Here is a 21,049-nt window from a genome sequence, read left to right as displayed (position 1 = left end):
TTTTAAGATTAAAAAAATTACGAAACTGGAACCAAATTTGTAATGACTGCTTAGACACAGGATATAAACTTAAATTAGTAGTTTTGGCCAGTTGTACAGGCAGAGAAGCTCCTAAAAATGAGGTTAAGTGAAACTGTTTCACAGCATTCAATTCCAAATCAGCCCACGGAGGTTGTCATCTCTATCAGCCCAATATAACCAAAACGCGTATAATGTATATTAACAGCCCAATAATACATTCTTAAATTAGGCAAAGCAAGACCTCCATCTTCTTTTATTTTTTGTAAATGATATTTAGCAATTCTTGGTCTTTTATTATTCCAAACAAAAGATGAAATAATGGAGTCAACCTGATCGAAGAGCTTCTTAGTTAAAAAAATAGAGATATTTTGAAATACATATAAAATTTAGTTAAAATCATCATTTTAACTGCATGAATTCGGCCAACTAACAAAAGTGTAACTGGATTCCATCTACAAAATAATTGCTTCATAAAATCCAAGGAACCAAATTAGCTTTATAAAGATCTTCATAACTTTTAGTGATAATAACAACTAAATATTTAAGTGAGTCCGTAACTCTAAAAGGAATGTCATCATATATAGAAGCAGAATCATTTAGGGGAAATAGTTCACTTTTATGAAGGTTCAGTTTATAATCCTGAAAACTTCCCAAAATTGTTTAATGGTTTCAATAAAGTAGGAATAGAGTCTTCAGGATTCGAAATAGAAACTAAAAGATCATCAGCATAAAGGGAGATCTTATGTACAGTCCCATTTATAAGAATTCCGTGAATACCTTTAGCTTCCCAAAGTGCAATAGCCAAAGATTCCAGCACCAAATTAAATAACAAAGGGCTTAATGGACATCTTTGTCTCGTACCCTGTGAAAGCTGATAAAAAGGAGATCTGCAGTTGTTAGTAATAACAGTAGCAATGGGGCTTTTATATATCATTCTAATCCATTTATTAAAGTTAATACCAAAGCCAAATTTCTCTAAAACATTAATTAAGTATTTCCAATCAACTCTTGTCAAATGCCTTTTCAGCATCAAGAGAGACGACACATTGGGGAACCTTAGAAAAGGATGAATGTATAATATTTAACAGTCTCCGAACATTAGAAAAGGAATAATGGCCCTTTACAAAACCTGTTTGATCTTGAGAAATAATTTTAGCTATAATGTTCTCTAGCCGATTGGCCATTATTTTTGAGATAATTTTTGTATCCACATTTAATAATGAAACAGGTCTAGATGAAGCACAGTCAGTAGAATCTTTATCTTTCTTAAGAATTAAAGAAATAGAAGCTTCATAAAATGTAGGAGGTATCTCTCCTATTAAAAAAGAATCTTTAAGCATTTCCAACATATATGAAGAGAGCAATTTTTCAGACTTATATAAAATCCTACAGAATAACCATCCAGTCCAGGAGTTTTACCAGACTGCATTGAAGAAATAGCTTTCTGAAATTCACTTTCAGTAATAGGAGCATCAAGAGTTTGTTGATCTTCAACAGAAATTTGAGGAAAATCAATCTTTTGTAAAAAGGCATTCATTTGGAAGAATCAACTGGAAACTGAGATTTATAAAGTTCCATATAAAAGTCTTGAAAAATTTTATTAATAACTTCATAATTGCATGCTAAACTACCATCTCCCTTATGAATTTTTAAAATTTGTCTTTTAGCTCTAGCTGCTTTTAATTGAGATGCTAATAGCTTATTATTTTTAATCTCCAAACACATCAAATTAATTTTTCAATTTAAGCAAATTACATCCAATAGGATAAGTTAATAATAAATTATATTGTGATAAATTATATTGTAATAAAGAGTTCAACTCTTTGTTTAAATAAATAGATGTTAGGAGAGACTGCATAAATATTATCCAAGTCTTTAATTTGTTTGGAAATCTTATCTAACTCTGTTTTTGTCCCGCTTCTTAAGCTTAGCTGAATAGGAAATTATCTGACCATGCAAATATGCCTTAAATGTGTCCCCATACATCTCCGATACATCTCCTGTATTGTTAAAAAGAAAAAAACCTTTTATCTGAGTCTCAATAAATTTGATAAAGTCCGGACTTTGTAATAAATTTTCTGGAAAACGCCATGGCAAATTTGCAATAGCGACATCATTCAATTCAAAAGCTAAACTTAAAGGCTCATGATCCGAAAGAGCTATAGCATCATATTCACATTTCTGGACTTTGGACAAAAATCGGGGATCAACTATAATCGATTCCGAATATTTTTTGTGAACGTGTGGGGAAAAAAAAGAATTATCTCTATCATTAGGTTGTAAATGTCTCCAAATTTCAACCAGGCCAAAATCAAATTAGAAAAGAGTAAATGAGTGATTCAGAACAACTCGGAAGCCGCTGATTGGTTGAACTCTTGTCATTCAAAGGATTTAAACAACAGTTAAAATCACCACCCATTAACAACGTATAATCATTTGAGTCCGACGATAAAGCAAATACATTTTTAAAAAGAGAAGAATCATCTACATTAGGTCCGTATAGGTTAACCAGAACAATTTTTCTATTTCAAATTATTCCTTTAACAATTAAAAATCTACCATTAATATCTGACACAATATCTTCTTGGATAAATAAAATATTAGATTTAATAAAAATAGATACTCCCTTTGTTTTATTTTGACAAGTAGCGTGAAATTGAAGACCCTTCCACATTTAAAAAAAATCTATTTTGATTGCCTGTTTTGATATGAGTTTCTTGAACAAAAATTATATTGGGTTGGAATTGGTTAATGATTTTAAAAGTTTGCTTTCACTTAATAGGATGATTCCAACCATGGACATTCCAACTTATAACCTTTATCTGTTTAATCGCCATTAAAAAATTATTTTACTTTATATATATATATGAATGCATACCAGCGCAGGCTAACCAAAACTGACGGTGGTAAGTACAACCATACACAAAATATGCATGCTCTGGAACTCCATAATGGGAAAAATACCAAAAAGAAAACTAAAATTAATCTTACAGTTAATCCTGTAAATCAAGACTAACTCCAATCCTCCCACCACCCCAAAAAGCCTGAAATTCGGCAAAAAAAAAGCCAAAATGCTTCCCCATAGAATAAAAAAAGACTCCATGAGCTGCCCATTTTATAATAGTGGTTTTAAAAAGCTTTCCTTAATTCCTCCCTCCAGTTACAAAAAAAGACAACATACAGCCCTAAAATAGAAAAGCCCTACAAAGGAAAAAAAATATTTTGCTAAATATAAAAAGCGTAACTCTACAAAGCATCATATCAAGTCATTTTAACTGCTTCTTCTGCCCACTTACAGGCCTTACTTCTAACTGATATATATGCAATTTAAATATCAATTTACTTTAATGTCTTCCTTTACAGAGTATTATTGTACTGAAACCATAGAAACTGGTAAGGCTAAGTAATCATTAAAACATGGAGTGGATTCCCAGCTGAAATGGTTAATACAGGAGGACACAATTTTATGGTGGTCAGAAGAAAGTATTGGGATCTCAGAGATATTTTTTTCATAGACCAGTGGGTACGTGGAAAGATCTAGTCATAGAGGCAGTCACATAGAGGCAGTCACAACAAGGGCATTCAAGAAGCTCCTAAATAGGCTCATAGTGAAAGATGAATAGAATTCTCTAGAGGACAGAAGTATTAAATTAATCATAAAATAAATTGAAAGTTAATTAGAACAACTAATTAATTAATTAACTGGGCCAAAAAGCCAGCACTGTTCTGTTTTTCTCTACAACATCTAGAGCTCTGAACATAAAAGTTCAGAGAAAAAAGTGTTTATACTTAATCCTTAAAAACACACTGGGGAATGCAAACCAATCTCCAAGGACGCCAAAGCTAAAAATTAAACAGAGAAAAAGACCTATGTAATCTCTAGTGAAGAAAAATCAGCATCATTTTCCATTTAACTGACATGCCCAATGAAAAACTTGTTTTTAGAAAAAACTAATTATCTATGAACTAAGCCCTCCCAACTATATATATATATATTTATAAAAAAACTTTATGAACTATGGAACTTAATTCAGGGGTCGGCAACGTTTACCACTGAAAGAGCCAATATGGACCCATTTCCCACAGAAAAGAAAACACTGGGAGCCACAAAACCCGTTTGACATTTAAAATGAAATAACACTGCATATAACGTTTTTTTTTGCCTTTATGCTATGTATAAACAAACTATAATGTGTTGCATTTATGAAATTGATGAACTCCTGCAGAAAAACGAAGTTACATTTCTGCATGCAACAAAAACATTTTGAACTCCGAAAAAAAGACGTTGGGTCGAAAGTTACTCCATAGTTAGCCTACCTTGGATCGAAGAATTAAAAGAAAGCGCGCACTGGCGGGTGTCAGGCATTGGCACTGGTGATGTATATTAATAGCGATAAAAAAACACGTTGTAGCGGTGTGCTACACGCAGCGCTAAAATAACGACACTGCAGTCAAAGATAACTTTATTCGAACTAAACAGCCTTGCTTTAAAGCCTCCCTCAACCCTTCCCCGTGGGCGCGGATGCTCCAAAAGACAAGTACTCACAAACCCCCATAGGCTATCTCCCTTAGCCGGAACGGTGGCTAATTGTGAGCCGGTTCGGAAGTGCCAGGAAATGTGGTCTCCACAACGTTTTATTTAGATTGTACAAGATCACCTTAATCTTCAAATTTCGAATTACATTTCAAAAACTAACAAACCACGGGGAGCCGCAGCACAGAGATGAAAGAGGCGCATGCGGCTCCGGAACCTCGGGTTACCGACCCCTGACTTAATTAATAAAAACAGGGAGAATTAAATAATAAAACAGATAATCAGTCTATCCATTGTCTTAATTCACTCAGTAGACCAAACAGATTTCGAAAAGTCATTAGTATCCAAAGGTTCACATCTGCTTTAAATGATCAATCAATCAAAGGACATCTTAAACAAATCAAAAATATTCAAGGCTTATCTTCTTTCCGAAAGAATGATTATTCAACTGACCTAAATCCATTCAAACCTGGGTTACAACCGGAATAGACTTAACATAGTCCAACGCCTTTTTGGGGTCCAGAAAAACACGTGGAGTCGAATCTTTGGGAAATAATTTTAATCGGGCTGGATATTGAAGTAATGGGAATAATCCCTTATCATAGGCTATCTTCATGGTTGGGACAAATTTAGACCACAAAGCCATTAACCTCCCCTGGATAATCTTCATAAAAGTGAAGCTAGGAACTTTTAAATTTAAAAACTTTTTGTTTCGTTGCGTATTCTATGATTTGGTCTTTAAGTTTAAATTGAAGAAAGAAGACCAAAACTGACCTTGGCCTGTCTTGGCCAGGTGTCGCAGTAAAAATTCTGTGCACTCTTTCGATGTTGAGAGGTTGAGATAAAATATCCGGAAACAGAGATTGAAACAGGTTAGTAAAATAGTCTAATAAATTTCCAGTCTCAGATCCTTCCTTAAATCCAACAATTCGAATATTATTCCAATGAGATCTTGCTTCCAAGTTGATGATCTTCTTTTGTGACTTCTCCAAACGTGCTGACATTTCAGCAATTTGCTGCTTCACCTCTTTAAGTTCAGAATTCAGGGAGATAATGTTTTCCTGCACAAATTGAAAACTCTCTCTTAACGACTTCATCTCAGAAGAGGTAGCATCAAGTTTTTACCGTGTTGTTGTCTTCTTATGAAGACTCATCAGTGAATTTTCGCTCACCCAAGCTGGTGTTTCATCGGACTTTTTCCCCTTTCCATTGCTGGATTCAGGAAGCTGCTTTCCACTTCTTAAAGATTGTGACATAATTACAACTACTCCCCTCTAAGATCTGACAAATTAAAGTTAAAAATTCAAAGTTTAAACTGGGGAAAAGGAAGAATTAATTGCAGTCACACTAATCTGTGTGTCACTCCATTATACAGTAGGCAGAGTCTCCCACATCCAGTCAATGAAACCCCTCAGCTCCCCTGCACCATTGCTTTGGTAAATCGCTGTAAGCTTCTTTTTCACTATTCCTCATGTTGTTTACCAAGGAAACAGACACAACAGTAAAATTCCCACAGCCATTTCTGAATATGAAACAGAGACACTCCCTGATTATTGAAGAACATAATTTCTACCACTGTCACATTCTCTAAAGTAAATATGTCCACAATCAATGTTTTTCTGTGCTCCCTATCACAGCCGAATACATTGAAGTGAGACCCCACACTCCTCTGGCAGAGTCCTGACACACTGTGAGACCCCACACACCCCTGACAGGGTCCGGACACACTGTGAGACCCCACACACCCCTGGCAGGGTCCTGACACGCTGTGAGACACCACACACCCCTGACAGGGTCCTGACACGCTGTGAGACACCACACACCCTTGACAGGGTTCTGACACGCTGCGAGACACCACACACCCTTGACAGGGTTCTGACACGCTGTGAGACACCATACACCCCTGACAGGGTCCTAACACACTGTGAGACACCACACACCCCTGATAGGCTCCTGACACACTGTGAGATCAGATCTTATCAGGGAGATTAATGTAAATGAACCCGTAGGAGGCAGCTAGAGACTGCATAGAACAGGGGTCAGCAACCTTTACCACTGAAAGAGCCACTTGGACCCGTTTCCCACAGAAAAGAAAACACTGGGAGCCGCAAAACCCGTTTGACATTTAAAATGAAATAACACTGCATACAACGTTTTTTTTGCCTTTATGCTATGTATAAACAAACTATAATGTGTTGCATTTATGAAATTGATGAACAACTGCAGAGAAAACGAAATTACATTTCTGCATGCAACAAAAACATTTTGAACTCCGAAAAAAAGACGTTGGGTTGAAGGTTACTTTTAAGTAAAATACTCAATGTCTATTTGAGTCCTTCTTGTATTTATGAAAAACGCTGAACTTAAATTTTCCGACAGCAGCAAACCAAAAATAACATTAGCCAGCTGTCAACCTGAAAAATAAAAGGATTATTTCAATGAACAATGAAAAAATATGAATATACGTAAAACAAGAGACAATTAAAATATTTATCATACTTGGTTAATTGGATTTCTGCTCCTGGACCTCAGCGCACAGCGTCTGCACATCAGGGCTGTATGACGTCACCTTCATCTTTACACAGGATCGCAAGCTGTCATCTGTGAGGCGTGCGCGATGTTTGTTTTTAATAAAGTTCATGTTGGAGAACACCTGCTCACATATATATGTGGATCCAAAGATCGACAGGACTCCAAGCGCATACTTTTTAATGTTTACATAAATGTCGGGGATAGCATTCCATGTTTTGAACACAAGTTTGTCTGGTTTTGGGAGGTTTTCAGTATCACTCCATTTGTGATTCTGAGCAAGAACGGCCTTCTGACGGGCAACATCTTCAAGGTCTGCTGTCAAGCGTCTAAACTTGGACACCCATATGTCTTTTGTCGGGTATGTCGGCCAGTTCCATCTCAAGATCAGGTTTACTCACACCTGCCAATGCAGTCGTATTCATTAGAGATGAATCGATGCTTAGGGGAGTGACCGGGAAGGATAATGTGTTTTTTTCCTCTCTGAACTCACAGAAGCGTTTCCCAAACGATGTTTGCATTGCGATGATTGCAGAATGTAAATACTCCGAATTTATCATGTCGTGACCTTGTTTGAACTCTCTCAAATTGGTGAAGTGAGACAGAGTGCCTTTCTGTCAATCTCTGGCAAGCACTGTCAACTTGCGCTCGAATGCCAAAACATTCTCCAACATGTGTAGGGCTGTACGTCCTTTCCCCTGAAGAGCTGTGTTCAGCGTGTTCAGGTGCGCTGTCATGTCTACCATGAAGTATAGCTTTTGCAGCCCTTTGCTGCCCAGGAAAGTTTTCACTTCTTCCAGACACGTGACAAAGCGTTTCAGCACCTCCCCTCTGGACAGCCACCGGACTTTGTTGTGCAGCAGGAGATCAGAATATGCGCTTTCCAGCTCGTCCAGTAACTAACGGAATTGACGGTGATTTAAACTTTTTGCCATTATTTTATTGACAATCTGAATGACAACATCCACTACTTCTGTGCATTCCGGAGGAAATGTTTGAGCGCACAGTGCCTCTTGGTGCAAGATGCAGTGAAAAATCAGCAGCTTTCTGTCCAGCGACTTCTGCAGTAAAGCCACAATTCCCTTGTGCGTTCCCGTCATGTTCGGTGCCCCATCAGTAGCTACTGACACCAGGTGGGTAGACTTTATTCCTTTGGCTCTTAAACAATTCAAGACAGCCTCACAGATGTCCTCCCCCCGTGTTTGGTCTTTTAGAGGTATCAACTCAATCAGTTCTTCCTGTGGCCCGGCAGAGTTTACATACCGGCAGAACAGCGCTATTTGTTCAATATCACCTTTGTCTTTAGACTCGTCACAGGCAATCGAGTAGGCCACAGCTGAATTGATGTCTTTAATTTGCTGTCTTGTGATGTCTTCTGCCATTTTTATGGTTCTGTCTTTGACAGTCTTTGCAGAGAGGGGCATATCCCTGATTTTCTGCACAATTTCACTCTTGTTTTTAAAGTCCGTGAATAGATGTTCTGAAATCTTAATGAAAGATTCTTTTATATATTCACTATCTGTAAACTGCTTCCCGTGCCTGACTATTTCCTGAGCGGCAATATAACTAGCGTATGTCGTTGGTTTTCCGGACTTCATCCATTGCTTGAAATGATTTTTGCTCAGATCAACCTTCCGCATCAGTTCTGAAACAGCTTTTTTTCTCTCATCTCCATCCGGATATTTTTGAGCAAAGGCTGCATGTTTATTCTGGAAATGCCTTGCAACATTTGACTTTTTGTTGTTTGCTAGTTTCTCATTGCATATTAAGCATACCGGTAAACCAGTCTCGTCAACAGTGAAAGCAAATGAATCTGTCCACGTATCATTAAACGTTCTGTTTTCTTCAGTCACTTTTCTTTTTTTAGAATTCTCCATAGTTGGCCTACCTTGGATCGAAAAATTAAAGAAATCGCGCACTGACGGGTGTCAGGTATTGGCAGTGGTGACGTATATTAATAGCGATAAAAACACGTTGTAGCAGTGTGCTCACGCAGTCAGTAAACTGCAGTCGAATAACTTTATTCGAACTAAACAGCCTTGCTTTTAAGCCTCCCTCAACCTGGCCCCCATGGGCGCGGATGCTGCAAAAGACACGTACTCACAAACCCCCGTAGGCTATCTCCCTTAGCCTGAACGCTGGCTAATTGTGAGCCGGTTCCAATGTGCCAGGAAATGGGTCGCCACAACGTCTTATTTAGATTGTACAAGATCACCATAATCTTCAAATTTAGAATTACATTTCAAAAACTAACAAACTAACATAAAATACATTTTAATTAAATACTGGCCAATTATTTCCCAAAGCAACAGGGAGCCGCAGCGCTGAGGTAAAAGAGTCGCAAGTGGCTCCGGAGCCGCGGGTTGCCGACCCCCGGCATAGAAGGAAAGGAAACTCAGTATAATGTAGCAAAAAGTGAGTGGGAAGTTAGTTGATTGGGAATCTAACAAAAGACAACAAAAAAACATAAACACACACAAAATGCTGGTAGAACACAGCAGTCTAGGCAGCATCTATAGGGAGAAGCGATGTGGACGTTTCAGGCCGAGACCCTTTGTCAGGAAGGGTAAAAACATAAAGAAGGGATGAAGGCAAAAGAGTTGAAATTATAGGCTGAACTTGGAGGGGGAGGGATGAGCAAAGAGCTAGAAAGTTGGTTACTGAAAGAAACAGAAGGCCATGGAAGAAAGGGAAAAGGGAGGTGGAGGGAGCACCAAAGGGAGGCGTAGATGATCTTGGTATGGCCTCTTGTATATCGGTGAGATCCCCCCTATCCTGCTTATGGGTTGTTTGGCCCTCTCCCATGAAGGGGGAGGCTACAGCATCCACGGCAGGACCACCAGACTCAAAATCAGTTACTTTCCTCAAGTAGTAGGACTGATCAACGCCTCCAATGACTAAGCCACCCCTCCACAACTAACAACCCCCACCCCATCACGAGCATGGTTTGAAAATTTTCTGTCAGAACCACCTGAGGTCAGAGTGACTTCTGTATCCTGTCACCAAACCAGCAGAAATGGAATGATACGTTGGAGTCTGGTGGTACTGTAACTAAAGGTGTTTATTAGTAAACTAAGTAATACAGTATCAAAAATGCAAATATACATATAAAACAGGTTAGCAATGATAAGTACAGAAGGGTAGAACTAAGAATCAAAACCAAGCTCTATCGTAGTCTAGGGGTAAATGAATAGTCTTAAGGTAATGCAGAGTTCAGTTCAGTTTAAGTTGAGATAGTTGCTGTTGTGACATTGGAGAGAGAGAGAGAGAGTGAGCGAGATGTGAGCAGCTGTAGCAGGCAAACCTTCCGTTGGCTTCTTGTCCCGTTGTACTGATGTGGTCATTCGGATATGACCCCTCCGTTCTCGGCTAGACCGTTCTTCCGTGGTGGACTCGTCACTCTGGCGTGAGTGGACACACACACAAACCCCCACCGGCCCTGCCGTCACACTGTGAGCTTTGTGACCGATCTCCTGATTCGGTCCTCTAAGCCCCCACCTTCCTGTTGGTGCACAGCATTCTTACAGTGTCTCATGGTGTGTCTGCCGGTGTCTCAGCAGACCCATCTTTTATCTTCCCTAACAGGGTATCAGCCATCCATCAACTGATCATGTCCATGTCCATCAAACTGGCCACTCCCTCCTGTCGCAGCAGGCACCTGGCATCACTCTGCTGTGTCAGCAGGGATCCACACAAACTTGGCGTTAAAGTCAACAATTAGCAAAGAAGCCATAATACTAAATCATCCATTTTAATCCTTGTCTCTCTCTTTCCCATCTGGAACAAGATGCCTCCCCCCCCCCCCCCCACCCCATCTCTTTCTCTCGTTAGCAGCATAGTTCATAGTGGGTTCAACTCTGGACCCCATCTCCATCTGGTTTTCTCATCACACATAACAATCCTATGTATTTATAGAAACGTTGAAAACCTACTGCACAATACAGACCCTTCGATCCAAAAAGATGTGCCGAAAATGTCCCTACCTTAGAAATTACTAGGCTTACCTATAGCTCTCTATTTTAGTAAGCTCCATTTTCCTATCTAAAAGTCTCTTAAAAGACCCTATCATATCTGCCTCCACCACTATTGCCGGCAGCCCAATCCACACACTCACCATTCTCTGAGTAAAAAACTTACCCCTGGCATCTCCTCTGTACCTGCTCCCCAGCACCTTAAACCTGTGTCCTCTTGTGGCAGCCATTTCAGCCCTATTTATATTTCTTGTGTTTTTCATTGCGTTCTTTATCAGAGCTTTTTTTGTGCTACATCAGATCCGGAATAACAATTATTCCCTTCTCCTTTACACTTGTGTATCTTGAATCATAAATCTGTTGAGTATTTGCAACACATGCTCTTGATCTGCCATCTCAAACCATTTTCTGGAGGAACACTCTGAGCTGAGCAGCATCTGTAATGATGGAAGTGGGGTGGGGGGGGATGTCTGCGTTTTGTGTCAAAATGCTGACAGTCTCAATCTCCTGAACAAGGCATTGACATTTTCTTCCCCAATAACCCCCACCCACAATGCACATGCTGATCAACAAATATACTTTGTGTAACGCCTATGCTATTGGCTGACGGGGAAAATCCGTCCACTCGCCAAACAGTGTCTCCCATTTGCGTGGATGCTGTGAAATGCACACTGGTACAAACTCACACACACAATGTCAGACCGCACACCATATATGGTTACAGAGTACACTTTATAAATCTTACTAGAACTAGGTAATTAATAGCGATACAATATATAAAAAAGAAAAGAAAAGGCGCCAAAACTTATCAGAGTTCAGTCAATTTGTGCACAGCCGTTGGAGCTCAATAATCTAAGTCTTCAGTCCACTATTCGATCTTCTCTGACCCCCTCGACACGCCGCCTGGGACCAACCTCGGTGGTTGACCAGAGCGCATCCAGCATGCCCTCCTTCTTTGGTTCTTCTCCCGAAAACTCGCGCACTCACCCCAGGTTCCCACACATACAAATAAAACAACATTGCTACCATTGGTTAGTTCCTCCGTTATTAATAATTATAACCCAAACATTCCAACTAAACAGAGCAGTACCTCATCAGTTACCCACACAGAAGCCGTTTCATTATAACGCTATAGAGAAGCCATTTTATATATGCAGTTAGCAGTCAACATACCATTAATAATCCGTGAACCCTACATTTTCCCCCCACCGAATCAAGTCATGCCCTCATGACATGCAGATAATTCACCAACCCTTCCTGCAGAACGCACAACTCAATCCAAGTGCAGAAAGCAGTGGCATAACTCCCAAAAACACCCTGTTCCCCGAGTGCCACATAAGCCAACCTATCTGGGAGACGCCTACTTCTCTGAGACCGGCACACTGCCTCTTCTGCCTCCTTCACCTTGGACAATACAAGAGACTCACGGGAACTAAGAGGTAAACCCTCCCACGAGCGGTCACCCAAACCCCTCTGCACCTCGAAACCCTCTATCTCTTGCTTGGGCCCCACATCCTCCTCCCCAAAGCCCTGGGGTACCCCTGACTGCCGACCACTAGCCCTCCTTACCCCCTCTAACCCAGTAGGGGAAGGACCAGGAGCCTCCTCCTCCGCCACAGGGGCATCAGAGAATGGCAGCATGTACCAATCGTCCGAGTCATCATCCTCCGAGTCAGTATCCCTCACGGGCTGGGCCTGGGCCCGACTCTCCTGGTGTGGGCTCTTCCTCCACCCTGTGTGGACGCAAAGTCCTGGTACAAGGTACAACCGGCAGCACAGGCTTCTGCTCTACCTGTACATCTCGCCCCAGGGGCAACAGATGATTCCGATGGAGAATCTTGAATCTTGAATCTTGAGAATCTCCCATCCTCGGGCCTCATTCGGAAAACCAGTAGATTTGGCATCTGACTCTACTACATAGGGCGTGCCCGCCCAGCGATCAGCCAGTTTGTGTTTCCAGGTAATCCCAAATTCCTTATGAGGACTCGATCTCCCAGCAGGAGTTGGGAGAACTTCACCTTCTGATCATACCTCTTCTTCTTTTCCCAATTCTGCTTGGCGACCGCCTCCCTAGCCAGCTCATAAACTCTTTGTAGTTCTTTCTTCATATCAGACACATACTTCAAGTAGGGCTTTGGCAATAGTTCACCCACATTTGTCCCAAAATAGAGGTCAGTGGGGAACCTTTCCTCGCGCCCAAACATCAAATAATAGGGCAAGTATCCAGTAGCTTCATTGCATGTACAGTTGTAACAGTGAACCAGATGCCCAATATGTTGACTCCATCGGCTCTTCTTGCTAATCTCCAGAGTTTCCGAGCATGTCTAGCAACATCCGATTAAACCCTCAGGCTGGGGATCGCCCTGCGGATGATGGGGCATAGTCCTCGATTTCTCAACCTCTAACATACCCAGTAGCTCATAGATGAGCTTACTTTCAAAGTCTCTCCCATAGCACTTTCACCACCGTAGTCGCCCTTTGGTCCTTGGTAGGGAACGCTTGAGCATACTTGGTGTAGTGGTCTGTGATGACTAAGACATTCGCGGTATTGCTGGCATTGGATTCTATTGCCAAGAAATCCATACACACCAGGTCCAAAGGCCCCTCACTTTGCAAGTGTGACAACGGACCAGCCTGCACAGGCAGCGTCTTCCGGCGAATGCACGACTTGCAATACTCTTCGACAACTGCCTTCATTGGGGGCCAGTAAAACCTGTATCTGAGCAATCCATAGGTCTTCTCCACCCCCAAATGTCCAGAATCATTGTGCAAGGACTTCAACACAGTCTTCCGATACTTCTCAGGTAGGACAAGCTGCCAATGCTGAGGTCAGTCTGGGGGTGACGTACCCGATATAAAACTTGTTTCTTCAACTTCAACTGAGGCCATTCCCTCAATAACGGAGGCACTGAAGCGTGTTTTGTCTTCTCCGCCCATACCACATACCCCACATCCCACCAAACAGAGCCAATGCCCGGGTCATCTCGGTGAACAGCTGCCACTTCCCCTGGGCTTAGTTCTGGCAACTGTTTAGTCTTCAGCGCAGTCAGGTCACAGTAAACTGGGGGTAGGGTGTCATCAGAAGCCCCCAATCGCTCCACTGCTCGCTCTGGCCTCCTCTTTTCCTCGGCCTTCACGGTGATAGCAAACTGACACATGGCTTTCACCCCAGGGGCAGGAATGCTCTCCGACTCCTCAACTGTCTCCTGTTCCTCATGCACCCACCGTGACAAAGCATCCACATCAACATTCCTACTTCCCGGTCAGTACTTAAGGCTGAAATCATATACTGACAAAGCTGCCAACCACCGATGGCCTGTAGCATCCAGTTTCACCGAAGTCAGGATGTAAGTAAGTGGATTGTTGTCCGTCTTCACCTCAAACTTGGCTCCGTAGAGATAGTCACTCAGCTTATCCACCACTGCCCACTTCAGCTCCAGGAACCCCAAATTATGAGTGGGTTAGTTTCTCTTGGAGGGCGACAAATTTTGGCTGACAGATGCCACAGGTCTCAACCCGATGCCCTGATCTTGATACAAGACGACCCCTAATTCCTCTTGGCTGGCGTCAGTGTGTAGTACATAGGGTAATCGGGGGTCCGCAAAAGCCAGCACCTTTCAGCGATTTAAAAACCGCCTCACATTTGGCATCCCACCTCTGTCCGAAGGGCTCCAACGGGTTGAGATATTCTTTAACCTTCCGTCCCCCTTTTCCTTTCTTCCCCATGGGAGGGTAACCAAGCAGAAGCTGGTTCAAGGGGTGACTCACTTTGGCGTAGCCCTTAACAGATCTCTGATAATAACCACAGAACCCCAAGAACGAGTGCAGAGCACTCACCATCCAGGGCCTCGGCCACATGGTCACCGCTTCTATCTTAGCCAGGTCTGTACCTACTCCAGTCTGCGAGATTATGTGTCCAACATAGCTAACAGACGTCTTGCAGAACTGACACTTCTCCAAGGGAGAGTTTTAACCCTTCCTCCTTCAGCTGACTTAGCACCTTCAGTAGCCTCGCTTCATGTTCTTCCAAGGTGGCTCCAAACACTACCAAACCATCCAAATACACCAACACTTCAAGCAAATTCATATCCCCCACCGTCTTCTCCATGACCCTCTGGAAGGTGGCAGGGGCCTCCGATATGCCCTGGGGCATCCTTTCGAACTGTAAAAACCCCAAAGGGCATATAAATGCCATTTTCTCTTTGTCGACCTTACTCATCGGGATCTGGTAATATCCACTCCTCAAGTGCAGCACACTAAACCACTTCACTCCACTCAGACAGGCCAACGCATCTTCGACCCTCGGGACCGTATACTGGTCAGAGACAGTGTGCCGGTTCAAGGTGCTGTAGTCCACACACATGCGTACCCTTCCGTTCTTTTTCTGGGCCACTACTGTTGGGGACTCATAGGGGCTTCGGGACTCAGTGATGATTCCAGCTTCCTGCAACTTGCACAAGTGCTGCTGCACGTCTTCCACATCTGCAGGGGCCAGTCACTGTGACCTCTCTCTGAACAGGGTGTCCTCAGTCACTCGGATGGTATGGCGAGTGCTTTTGGAGCAGCCCACATCAAACTCGCCAAGAGAGAAAACATCTTCTGGCTTCGACATCTTCTCCACCAGCCTGCATTTCCACTCTGGCAGCACAGGAGAGTCCCCAAAGTTAAAAGCCTCAGCGGTCAGTGTTCTTCTGTTTTCCAATCCTTTCCCCCCCCCCCCACTACTGGGCCTCAGAGGTGCGCTAGACATTACTGTCACTGGGAACAAATCGCCAGTGGCATCCCTTTCTTAAAGGTGATTTCTTTCTTCGTAGTTTCCTGACACTCACAGCTATCCACCTTGCATGTACCACTGAGGGCCTCCGCACTTCAGGCCTCACCAGCATCCCAACTGGAAATCGTGTCTCCCCCTTGGGGTCTTCTGGGGTGTCCACTTAAAGGGCCCCACCTTCAGGCACTCCGGGAAATCTGGGGGATCCCATCACTCTCGCTACTTCCCCGGGCCTTATTATCACAGGCCACAGACCATACAGTCCCTCGTTTAAATTCAGTCTCCGGACCAGGGCAGTGCCGCACTTCCTCAAAAACGCTGGGTGCACAGCCCTGGCCCCCACGAGCCTCCGCACCACAGGGGTGTTGGTCCCCACCAGGATTGAGGCACCCCCCCATCTCAGCTGAGTCCAAGTAAACCAGCGCTAACGTCTCCAAAACTTCAGACACTCCTACATCGGCTTCTGGAAGCTCCAGTCCCACTGACAAATATCCATCATACGGATAATCCCCAGCACTGACGCCCCATATCTCCAATGCACCGAATGGGGTCAATGGCAAATGCTTTAAGTACTGATTGTAAAATGAGTGGTATAGTAGCGTGACCTGCAACCCGGTGTCGAGCTTGGCTTTAGCAGAGATTCCCTCTATCCGTGGCGACACGCTGGAGCGGGGTCCCACTAATCCTTCCGGAATCGGGTCTTTTGCTTTCAGGGGTTCCTTGGTACATTGCTGGGAACTTGTTCCCTTAGACACACCAGGCCGTTCCCTCACTGGGTCCCCTCTAAGTTTCCTAACACCTCTCCCTTCTTGGATACCTGGGGACCCGCCCTCTTAGGGCCATCCAGCCACTCACATTCCCACCAGAAGTGGCCCTCCCCGCAGTTATAGCACACCCCCTGCCTCTCACAGTCTCTCCGGAAGTGACCCTCTATCCCACAGTTATAGCACACGCCCCTCTTCTCACCGACCTCCTGCCACTTGCAGCATCCTGCGCTGTCCGTCCTCTGGGGGGGCGAAGCCCTCCTTCCTAACCCCGCAGTCCTCAGCTCGGCCACCACCTCCTTTATCAGTTCCAGGGTGGAACCGGCTCCTTTCCCGTCCCCACCGCGGGCTACAGCTGAGGATCTCACTTTGCTGACAGAGTCCTCCGGTGGCCTCAACGCACGCTCATCCCCCCTCACATCTCTGATCAGTTGAACAAATGTTGGAGGCGTTTTATAAGACTGCCAGAGACTCCAAGCAACCTTGTCCTCAGACTGAGCACCCCAAAATACCTGATCCATCCTTAACTGATCCACCTATTCAGCCCATATGACCACCCCCCTCCTGGTGCCGCAATCCATTAAGCTGTTTCTCTCGCCTAGAAAGGTACACAGAGAGCTTCTCACCCTCCTTCTGATACATGTTTTGAAACTCACCGAGGAGCTCCCAGTCAACCCAAAAGCACTTTCCAAAGCCTCTATATAGTCCATCAGAGTGACCAAAGGCTGGTTAAACTTCACACCTCACACTACCCTAGCTGCCTCTCCCCACAAAATTTAAGCTAATCTCTGTCGCTTGTCCTCATCCGAACACTGCCACTCACTCAACAACTGTGACGTTTGCTCAACCCATGTCTCCTAATCTTCCTCACCCTCTGGAGTGGGCACTAACCCCAAGAAAATTCTTATCTTCTGGTGGGGCCCCTCTGCCCTCCTCGCTAAGGAGATAAGTGCAGGGGCCAACTCAAAGCTCTCGCCTTTCTCTGTGGTACGGGAACTGACTAAGTTTTCCAAATCTGACCACTCTTTCCCTTCATCCTCCAGCACCGAAAGAATCTGCTCCCTAAGGTCTCCTCCCCCCTCTGCAGGCAACTCTGCTCTGTTATGTCCTCACTTGTCTGCACGAATACTATATCTGTACCTGTCTCAAAATCGAAGTTCCGCGATACAATTTCCACTTTGCCAAAAGTTTTAACCCCCCTCAATACACACGCATTGCTCTCTGCCACCTTCACAGCCGCACACTATCTCTGAAAAGCAGCAGCCGCTATCCCAACTATATTTTAATTAAGCAGAGTGGTCACCAGCATCTATAAATTCAATCCCGGGACAAGCACTCCAGAAATGTAATGACCATGCTATTGGCTGATGTACATCTAGGGGAAAATCCGTTCACCCGCCAAACAGTGTCTCCCGTTTGCGTGGATGCTGTGAAATGCACACTGGTACAAACATGCACACACAATATCAAACCGTGTATGTTTACAGAGTACACTTTATAAATCTTACTAAAACTAGGTAATTAATAGCATTACAATACATAAAAAAAGAAAAGGTGCCAAAACTTATCAGAGTTCAGTCAATTCGTGCACAACCGTTGGAGCTCAATTATCAAAGTCTTCGGTCCGCTATTCGATCTTCTCTGACCTCCTTGACCCACCGCCTGGGACCAACCTTGGTGGTCGACCAGAGCGCACCCAGCACATCCTTCCTCTTCGGTTCTCCTCCCCGAAAACCCGCCACTCATCCCAGGTTCCCACACATACAGATAGAATAACATTGCTACCATTGGTTAGTTTCTCCGTTATCAATAATTATAACCCAAACATTCCAACTAAACAGAGCAGTACCTCATCAGTTACCCACACAGAAGGCATTTCATTATAACGCTACAGAGAAGCCATTTTATATATGCAGTTGGCAGTTAACAGACAGTTAATAATCTGAGAACCCGACATTTGTATTTTGAATCAGTGATAGTGGGAGGGGGGAGCTGTGATTCCCCGACCTGTTCCTTTGACAGAATGCCCACTACCCTTTTCGCCATCTCCATACACCACATCAGCACTGGGAGTTAAAAGTTTCTTCCACAGGAACAATGATAGCTGTAGCAGTAGTTGAGAGTTTGTCCAGTACGGGACAGTCAGGGGTCAATAAACTACCAGGGAAATACTCACCTTCACAGCGCGATTAATATGGAAATGTGATGATCTGGTGTTCATCTAGACCACGCCTCTCTGTCCAGTCAGGGTCTGTTAATCAAATTTACCTTACTGTACGAGCATCCATTGATTAATGCAATAGCTTTGAGCACAGTGTTCCCATTGAAGATGTTCAACAGAAACACAAGGAGACTCTGCGGGCACAAACTCAAACTCTGAGAGTGAACACGATCCTGATGATGGAGGAGGTGAAGGTTTTCCAGCTGGTTGATCGATACACTGAGCTCACGCTCACTTCTACTGTTCGAGATCGGAGACTGGTGGAACATGAGCTGCTGGCAAGAGGCAGAGACCATGAGGAGTGGAGAGAAAAACATCTCCGCGGAAAGCTAGAAAAAATTTGGATTGATCAGTTATTCCAGAGCAGCTTTTCCCAGAGTAAATCCACATCTGGGAGTTCAGCAGCAGTAGATGGAGTTGCAGGGATCGGGAAAACAACAATGGTACAAAAGATTGTTTATGACTGGGCCATGGGGAAAATATACCAACAATTCCAATTTGTCTTCAGTTTCAAATTCCGAGATTTAAACTCCATTAACTGTAGAATAAACCTGAGGGAATTGATTCTGGATCAATATCCTTACATTGGGAATATCCTGAGTGAGGTCTGGAAGAACCCAGAGGGATTGCTGTTCATATTCGATGGTTTGGATGAATTCAAACACAGAATCGATTTTGCTGACAGTCGGAGGGAAACAGAACCCAAGCACCAGTGCCCAGATCCTGAGTCGTGGTGTCATGTGTCTGACATTGTGTACAGTTTAATCCAGGGCAAGCTGCTCCCAGGGTGTTCAGTGCTGGTGACCACCCGCCCCACTGTGTTACATTTATTGGAAAAGGCTGAGATCAGTGTCTGGGCTGAAATCCTGGGATTTGTTGGTGAGGAACGGAAGGAATATTTCATCAGGCATTTTGAAGAAAAGACAGTAGCTGAAGCTGTTTTCAAACATGTGGAGGAGAACGAGGTCCTGTACACTTTGAGCTACAACCCTTCCTGCTGCTTGATCCTTGCTCTTGCACTGGGCCCCTTCTTCACACAAAGTGTCAGGGACCCGCAGCAAATTCCCAAGACCATCACCCAATTATATTGCTATTATATTTACAACAACCTGAAAAACCACGGCTGTGAGATTGAGAACCCCCGTGATGTGTTACTCAGGGTTGGTCAGATGGCCTTCGCAGGAGTGTCCCAGAGGAAGATTGTGTTTACAGACAGAGATTTGATCAGTTACAGTCTGCAGCCTTCCCATTTCCTATCCGGGTTTCTGATGGAGCTTTTGGAGCGAGGGGATTCTGCCCGGAGTGTGGTGTACACATTCCCACACCTCACCATCCAAGAGTTTGTAGCTGCACTCGCACCATTCCTGACTCCACATCCCGGGGATATCCTAAAATTCCTCACTGAAGCCCACTTGAAGACAGATGGGCGATTTGATGTATTTCTCCGTTTTGTTGCTGGTCTCTCCAACCCAATGACAACTCGGGGTCTGGAGGAGTTTCTGGGTCCATTTCCTCATGACACCACCTGTCGGGTATTTGACTGGGTGAAGGGGGAGGTTAAACGCCAGAGTGGAAACACATGGAGTGAAGCTGGTAGAAGGAGCCTCCTGAACACGTTGCACTACCTATTTGAGTCTCAGAATCCTGGACTGGCTCAGGCCGCACTGGGATCTGTTGAAACAGTTTCATTCAGTGGAATAACACTGACCCCGATTGACTGCGTGGTCCTGTCTCATGTCATTGGACTCTGTGAAACAATAAAACACCTCGACCTGGGGAACTGCCACATTCAGTGTGAAGGAATCCAACGGCTGGGACCCGGGCTGCACAAGTGCGAGAATTTGAGGTACCTTGATTTATCTCTCACTCTGAGCTGTGAAACTGCTCCATTGTGTTGTTTCATTGTGAAAGAATTTGGGTAAAACTGTAGTAAATCAAATTGTGAAGAATTGTGACAAATGCCCAAGGGATCGGTCAGTAATTCCCCAAGGATGAGAGGGTTCTGTGGTTCTTTCTGATGGGATTTGGAGACTTCATCAGATCATGAACAACAGCCATTTGTTTAATGGTAATAAATCACAGCAATGGTGGTGTTTCTAGCTCCCTGTGACACATCCATTGACAATGTTCCTTCTCAATGTTACTGACACTCAGACCAACACTGACTGAAGCAGGTGGTCAGAGTTTCACTGCCCCTCCCTGATGATGGACAAGAGAGGGTCAGCAGACTGTCCCAGT

At 43.7% G+C, this 21,049-nt stretch overlaps 1 protein-coding gene across 10 annotated transcripts in view; it reads left to right on the top strand.

Moving 5' to 3' along the window:
- LOC132394265 (NACHT, LRR and PYD domains-containing protein 3-like) overlaps positions 1-21,049 on the top strand; it is a 123,625-nt gene that overhangs the window by 87,984 nt on the left and 14,592 nt on the right. For 8 of the 10 annotated variants that reach the window (XM_059970166.1, XM_059970172.1, XM_059970169.1 and 5 more), the window contains one exon: positions 18,920-20,657. In XM_059970166.1, coding sequence (XP_059826149.1) covers positions 18,920-20,657 — 1,738 coding nt within the window. Of the gene's footprint in view, positions 1-14,794; positions 15,735-18,919; positions 20,658-21,049 lie in introns of those variants that run through there. The other 2 variants (XM_059970173.1, XM_059970174.1) reach the window with 2 other exon arrangements.

This window comes from Hypanus sabinus, chromosome 5 (genome assembly GCF_030144855.1).
Source record: "Hypanus sabinus isolate sHypSab1 chromosome 5, sHypSab1.hap1, whole genome shotgun sequence".
NCBI classification, from domain to species: Eukaryota; Metazoa; Chordata; class Chondrichthyes; order Myliobatiformes; family Dasyatidae; genus Hypanus; species Hypanus sabinus.
The sequence above is the reverse complement of the archived record's forward strand: the minus strand, read 5'-3'. Positions and strand labels throughout refer to the sequence as shown.